Source organism: Pseudoliparis swirei, chromosome 16, assembly GCF_029220125.1.
Source record: "Pseudoliparis swirei isolate HS2019 ecotype Mariana Trench chromosome 16, NWPU_hadal_v1, whole genome shotgun sequence".
Lineage (NCBI taxonomy): Eukaryota > Metazoa > Chordata > Actinopteri > Perciformes > Liparidae > Pseudoliparis > Pseudoliparis swirei.
Window position 1 is genome coordinate 1,283,304 of NC_079403.1, and position 7,500 is coordinate 1,290,803.

The 7,500-nt window shown below is 52.3% G+C and overlaps 1 protein-coding gene across 1 annotated transcript in view; it reads left to right on the forward strand.

The window, feature by feature from the left end:
- The window catches only part of LOC130206605 (melanoma receptor tyrosine-protein kinase-like), an 11,474-nt gene that overhangs the window by 1,168 nt on the left and 2,806 nt on the right, over positions 1 to 7,500 (forward strand). The window contains exons 2-11 of the mRNA XM_056434651.1: positions 1,053 to 1,242; positions 1,502 to 1,659; positions 1,744 to 1,776; positions 3,020 to 3,164; positions 3,237 to 3,359; positions 3,423 to 3,521; positions 4,179 to 4,364; positions 4,645 to 4,800; positions 6,605 to 6,680; positions 6,784 to 6,930. Of these exons, the coding sequence (XP_056290626.1) occupies positions 1,053 to 1,242; positions 1,502 to 1,659; positions 1,744 to 1,776; positions 3,020 to 3,164; positions 3,237 to 3,359; positions 3,423 to 3,521; positions 4,179 to 4,364; positions 4,645 to 4,800; positions 6,605 to 6,680; positions 6,784 to 6,930 (1,313 nt within the window). The remainder of the gene's footprint in view (positions 1 to 1,052; positions 1,243 to 1,501; positions 1,660 to 1,743; positions 1,777 to 3,019; positions 3,165 to 3,236; positions 3,360 to 3,422; positions 3,522 to 4,178; positions 4,365 to 4,644; positions 4,801 to 6,604; positions 6,681 to 6,783; positions 6,931 to 7,500) is intronic.

Genomic DNA, 7,500 nt, shown 5'->3' on the forward strand with positions numbered 1-7,500 from the left:
TCACACCATCATCACACCATCATAACACCATCATCACACCATCACCACACCATCATCACACCATCATAACACCATCATCACACCATCATCACACCATCATCACACCATCACCACACCATCATCACACCACCACACCATCACCACACCATCATCACACCATCACCACACCATCATCACACCATCATCACACCATCATAACACCATCATCATACCATCATCACACCATCACCACACCATCATCACACCATCACCACACCATCATAACACCATCATCATCACATCATCACACCATCACCACACCATCATCACACCATCATCACCATCATCACACCATCATCACACCATCATAACACCATCATCACACCATCATCACACCATCATCACACCATCACCACACCATCACCACACCATCATCACACCATCATCACACCATCATCACACCATCATCACACCATCATCACCATCATCACACCATCACACCATCATCACCATCATCACACCATCATCACACCATCATCACACCATCACAACACCATCATCACACCATCATCACACCATCATCACACCATCATAACACCATCATCACACCATCACAACACCATCATCACACCATCATCACACCATCATAACACCATCATCATACCATCATCACACCATCATCACACCATCACCACACCATCATAACACCATCATCACACCATCATCACACCATCACCACACCATCATCACACCATCACCACACCATCATCACACCATCATAACACCATCATAACACCATCATCACACCATCATCACACCATCATCACACCATCACAACACCATCATCACACCATCATCACACCATCATAACACCATCATCACACCATCACCACACCATCATCACACCATCACCACACCATCATCACACCATCATAACACCATCATCACCATCATCACACCATCATCACACCATCAGACCACCATCATCACACCATCATCACAACATCACAACACCATCACCACACCATCACCACACCATCATCACACCATCACCACACCATCACCACACCATCATCACACCATCATCACACCATCACCACACCATCATCACACCATCACAACACCATCATCACACCATCATCACACCATCATAACACCATCATAACGCTCTCCTTCTCCAGGGAGGTGCAGCAGGAGAACCTCTGTGTGCGCTGCCACCCGGAGTGTCTCCTGAGGACCAGAACCCAGACCTGCAGAGGACCAGTGAGACCAGCAGAACACACAGAACCACAAAGAGCACCCTGAACCAGACTACTAGACATACATATATATATATATATTTATATATATATTTATAAATATATATATATATAAATGCATATATATATATATTTATTTATATAAATCTATATATAGAAATATATATACATATATATATATATATATATATATATTTAAATGTCTCGTTCCTCCTCCCCCTCCCTCCCTCCCTCCCTCCCCTCCTCCTCCTCCTCCTCCTCAGGGTCCAGACCAGTGTTCCCAGTGCTCTCACTTCCAGGACGGCCCTCACTGTGTGCGGCGCTGTCCTCAGGGAGTTCCGGGAGACGGGGAGTCTGTGATCTGGACGTTCCCCTCCGGGTCGGGCCGGTGCCGGCGCTGCCACCAGAACTGCACCATGGGGTGAGGGGGCGGAGCTACGAGGGGCGGAGCTACGATGAGCGTCATTAGAAGCGCTGTGATGACATTGTGTCTCTGTGTCTGCAGGTGTTCAGGAGCTGGACTGGCTGGATGCAGCGGGTAAACAACAACAACAACATTCTCATCTGCTCCTGCATGTCTCTTGAATCTATAATAACACGTTTTATTTGTTTAGCGCTTTACAAGCTACTCACAGCACTTGACTTGGTACACAACAACAATATCAACAACACAGTGGAGGTCACAGTAGAGGTCGCATGGAGGTCGTAGTAGAGGTCACAGTGGAGGTCACATGGAGGTCATAGTAGAGGTCACATGGAGGTCGTAGTAGAGGTCACAGTGGAGGTCACATGGAGGTCATAGTAGAGGTCACATGGAGGTCATAGTAGAGGTCACATGGAGGTCGTAGTAGAGGTCACATGGAGGTCATAGTAGAGGTCATAGTAGAGGTCACATGGAGGTCGTAGTAGAGGTCACATGGAGGTCGTAGTATAGGTCATAGTAGAGGTCACATGGAGGTCGTAGTAGAGGTCACAGTGGAGGTCACATGGAGGTCATAGTAGAGGTCACATGGAGGTCGTAGTAGAGGTCACATGGAGGTCATAGTAGAGGTCACATGGAGGTCGTAGTAGAGGTCACATGGAGGTCATAGTAGAGGTCATAGTAGAGGTCACATGGAGGTCGTAGTAGAGGTCACATGGAGGTCGTAGTATAGGTCATAGTAGAGGTCACATGGAGGTCGTAGTAGAGGTCACATGGAGGTCGTAGTATAGGTCATAGTAGAGGTCACATGGAGGTCGTAGTAGAGGTCATAGTAGAGGTCACATGGAGGTCGTAGTAGAGGTCACAGTGGAGGTCACATGGAGGTCATAGTAGAGGTCACATGGAGGTCGTAGTAGAGGTCACATGGAGGTCATAGTAGAGGTCACATGGAGGTCATAGTAGAGGTCACATGGAGGTCGTAGTAGAGGTCACATGGAGGTCATAGTAGAGGTCACATGGAGGTCGTAGTAGAGGTCACATGGAGGTCGTAGTATAGGTCATAGTAGAGGTCACATGGAGGTCGTAGTAGAGGTCACATGGAGGTCGTAGTATAGGTCATAGTAGAGGTCACATGGAGGTCGTAGTAGAGGTCATATTAGAGGTCACATGGAGGTCGTAGTAGAGGTCATAGTATAGGTACCATGGAGGTCATAGTAGAGGTCACATGGAGGTCGTAGTAGAGGTCACATGGAGGTCGTAGTATAGGTCACATGGAGGTCGTAGTAGAGGTCACATGGAGGTCACAGTTCACAGTATCTCATTCACCTTAACGGTGATGTGACACACCATGCGTCCTCAGTGGCTCCGCCTCCTCGGCGGTGCCGGTGGTCGTGGTGGGCGGGCTCCTGGCGGCGGTGGTCGTGGCGCTCGTGGTCTTCGTGCTGCTGCGGCGGCGCCGGATCGGCAGGAGGAGGACGCTGCGCCGCCTGCTGCAGGAGAGAGAGGTGCGGCCTCGCCTCCACCATTAAGACCAGGCTGGGAGATATCCACCGTGACCTTTGACCTTTGCGCTGCAGCTGGTGGAGCCGCTCACCCCGAGCGGTGAGGCCCCCAACCAGGCGCTGCTGAGGGTCCTGAAGGAGACGGAGCTGAAGAAGATCCAGGTTCTGGGCTCCGGGGCCTTCGGGACCGTCTTCAAGGTGAAAGGTCATTCAATCATGTCCACAGGTCAGAGGTCAGAGGTCACAGACGTGTTGTTTTAGGGCCTGTGGATCCCTGAAGGAGAGAACGTGAGGATCCCAGTGGCCATTAAAGTACTCCGAGAAGCCACCTCCCCCAAAGCCAACAAGGAGATCCTGGACGTGAGACTCCTCCTCTTTACTCCTCCCCCCTCCTCCTCCTCATCCTCCTCCTCCTCACATCCTCCCCCCTCCTCCTCCTCCTCTCCTCCTCCTCCTCCTCACCTCCTCATCTCCTCCTCCTCCCCCTCCTCTCCTCCTCCTCCTCTCCTCTCTTCTCCTCCTCCTCCTCCTCCTCCTCTCCCTCCTCCTCCTCTCCTCTCTTCTTCTTATTCTCCTCCTCCCTCCTCCTCCTCTCCTCCTCCTCTCTCCTCTCCTCCTCCCCCTCCTCCCCTCCTCCTCCTCCTCTCCTCCTCCTCTCCCCTCCTCCGCCTCTCTTCTTCTTCTTCTTCTTCTTCATCTCCTCCTCCTCCTCCCCCTCCTCCTCTCCTCTCCTCCACCTCCTCCTCATCCACATCCTCCTCCTCTCCCCCTCCTCCTCCTCTCCTCCTCTCCTCCTCCCTCCTCCTCCTTTCCTCCTCTCTCCTCTCCTCCTACACCTCCTCCTCCTCATCCCCTCCTCCTCCTCCTCCCCCCTCCTCTCCTCTCTTCTCCTCCTCTCCTCCTCCTCTCCCCTCCTCCTCCTCTCCTCTCTTCTTCTTCTTCTCCTCCTCCTCCTCCTCCTCCTCTGCTCCGGTGTGTTCCCTGTCCCCTGGGTGTGATACCGTGGTGCTCCACCAGGAGGCGTATGTGATGGCGAGCGTGGACCACCCTCACGTGTGCCGCCTGTTGGGGGTGTGCCTGACGTCGTCGGTGCAGCTGGTGACTCAGCTGATGCCGTGCGGCTGCCTGCTGGACTACGTGCGGCGGCACGGCGGCCGGCTGGGCGGCCAGTGGCTGCTCAACTGCTGCGTCCAGATCGCCAAGGTGAGAACTACAACACCACGCACAGGACTACAAGAGAGGCTGTGGGAGGCGGCTTATCTCTTGGATGTCACCTGAACAACGGGGGTCTGTGTGTGTCTGTGTGTGTGTGTGTGTGTGTGTGTCTGTGTGTGTGTGTATGTGTGTGTGTGTGTGTGTGTGTGTGTGTGTGTGTGTGTGTGTGTGTGTGTGTGTGTGTGTGTGTGTGTGTCTGTGTGTGTGTGTGTATGTGTCTGTGTGTGTGTGTGTGTGTGTGTGTCTGTCTGTGTGTCTGTGTGTGTAGGGCATGAACTACCTGGAGCAGCACCACCTGGTCCATCGTGATCTGGCAGCCCGGAACGTTCTGGTCAAAACTCCGAACCACGTGAAGATCACCGACTTTGGCCTCGCCAAACTGCTGGAGGCCGAAGAGGAAGAGTACCACGCAGAGGGGGGGAAGGTGGGTCTACATGAGTAGAGTCATGGCCCAGTGGGTCTACATGAGTAGAGTCATGGCCCAGTGGGTCTACATGAGTAGAGTCATGGCCCAGTGGGTCTACATGAGTAAAGTCATGACCCAGTGGGTCTACATGAGTAAAGTCATGACCCAGTGGGTCTACATGAGTAAAGTCATGACCCAGTGGGTCTACATGAGTAGAGTCATGGCCCAGTGGGTCTACATGAGTAGAGTCATGACTCACTGGGTCTACATGAGTAGAGTCATGACTCACTGGGTCTACACGAGTAGAGTCATGACCCAGTGGTTCTAGAATATAGAATATACACTTTTATTAATCCCCAAGGGGAAATTAGTTCTCTGCATTTAACCCATCCTTAGTTATTAAGGAGCAGTGGGCTGCGGTGAAGCGCCCGGGAAGCAACTGGGGTTCAGTGCCTTGCTCAAGGACACTTCGACTTGCAACTAATGGGGAGAGCGGGGATCGAACCCACAACCTTGCGGTTGCGGGACGGCCCTCTTACCCCACTGAGCTAAAGCCGCCCCTAATGAGTAGATGAGTAGTCATGACCCAGTGGGTCTACATGAGTAGAGTCATGACTCACTGGGTCTACATGAGTAGAGTCATGACCCAGTGGGTCTAGATGAGTAGTCATGACCCAGTGGGTCTACATGAGTAGAGTCATGACCCAGTGAGTCTACATGAGTAGAGCCGTGACCCAGTGGGTCTACATGAGTAGAGTCGTGACCCAGTGGGTCTACATGAGTAGAGCCGTGACCCAGTGGGTCTACATGAGTAGAGTCATGACCCAGTGGGTCTACATGAGTAAAGTCATGACCCAGTGGGTCTACATGAGTAGAGTCATGACTCACTGGGTCTACATGAGTAGAGTCATGACCCAGTGGGTCTAGATGAGTAGAGTCATGACTCAGTGGGTCTAGATGAGTAGTCATGACCCAGTGGGTCTACATGAGTAGAGTCATGACCCAGTGGGTCTACATGAGTAGAGTCATGACTCAGTGGGTCTACATGAGTAGAGTCATGACCCAGTGGGTCTACATGAGTAGTCATGACCCAGTGGGTCTACATGAGTAGAGTCATGACCCAGTGGGTCTAGATGAGTAGAGTCATGACTCACTGGGTCTACATGAGTAGAGTCATGACCCAGTGGGTCTACATGAGTAGAGTCATGACCCAGTGGGTCTACATGAGTAGAGTCATGACTCAGTGGGTCTAGATGAGTAGTCATGACCCAGTGGGTCTAGATGAGTAGAGTCATGACCCAGTGGGTCTACATGAGTAGAGTCATGACTCAGTGGGTCTACATGAGTAGAGTCATGACTCAGTGGGTCTAGATGAGTAGAGTCATGACCCAGTGGGTCTACATGAGAAGAGTCATGACCCAGTGGGTCTACATGAGTAGAGTCATGACTCACTGGGTCTACATGAGTAAAGTCATGATCCAGTGGGTCTACATGAGTAGAGTCATGACCCAGTGGGTCTACATGAGTAAAGTCATGACCCAGTGGGTCTACATGAGTAGAGTCATGACCCAGTGGGTCTACATGAGTAAAGTCATGACTCACTGGGTCTACATGAGTAGAGTCATGGCCCAGTGGGTCTACATGAGTAGAGTCATGACCCAGTGGGTCTACATGAGTAGAGTCATGACCCAGTGGGTCTACATGAGTAAAGTCATGACTCACTGGGTCTACATGAGTAGAGTCGTGACCCAGTGGGTCTACATGAGTAGAGTCATGACCCAGTGGGTCTACATGAGTAGAGTCATGTCTCTACTCTCTGCAGGTCCCCATCAAGTGGATGGCGTTGGAGTCCATCCTCCAGTCGACCTACACTCACCAGAGTGACGTGTGGAGCTTCGGTGAGTCATCCTCAGACCTCCACCTATCAATATGAGCCAAGTGAACAGGCCACGCCCTCTCATGAGAAAGGGGGCGTGGCTTCACCGTGGCTCTGCTCTGCAGGGGTCACGCTGTGGGAGCTCATGACCTTCGGCTCCAGGCCCTACGACGGCATCCCGGCCAGCCAGATGGCCTCGGTGCTGGAGAGAGGAGACCGGCTGCCCCAGCCCCCCATCTGCTCCATCGAGGTCTACATGGTCCTGGTCAAATGTAAGAGTCCACTAGAGAGACTGTAGTCCACTAGAGACCGGTCCACTAGCGAGACTGTAGTCCACTAGAGACCGGTCCACTAGAGAGACTGTAGTCCACTAGAGACCGGTCCACTAGCGAGACTGTAGTCCTCTAGAGACCGGTCCACTAGAGAGACTGTAGTCCACTAGAGACCGGTCCACTAGAGAGACTGTAGTCCACTAGAGAGACTGTAGTCCACTCGGGACCGGTCCACTAGAGACCGGTCCACTAGAGAGACTGTAGTCCACTCGGGACCGGTCCACTAGAGAGACTGTAGTCCACTAGAGACCGGTCCACTAGAGACCGGTCCACTAGAGAGACTGTAGTCCACTAGAGACCGGTCCACTAGAGACTGGTCCACTAGAGAGACCGGTCCACTAGAGAGACTGTAGTCCACTTGGGACCGGTCCACTAGAGAGACTGTAGTCCACTAGAGACCGGTCCACTAGAGACCGGTCCAGTAGAGAGACTGTAGTCCACTAGAGACTGGTCCACTAGAGAGACTGGTCCACTAGAGAGACTGGTCCACTAGAGAGACTGTAGTCCACT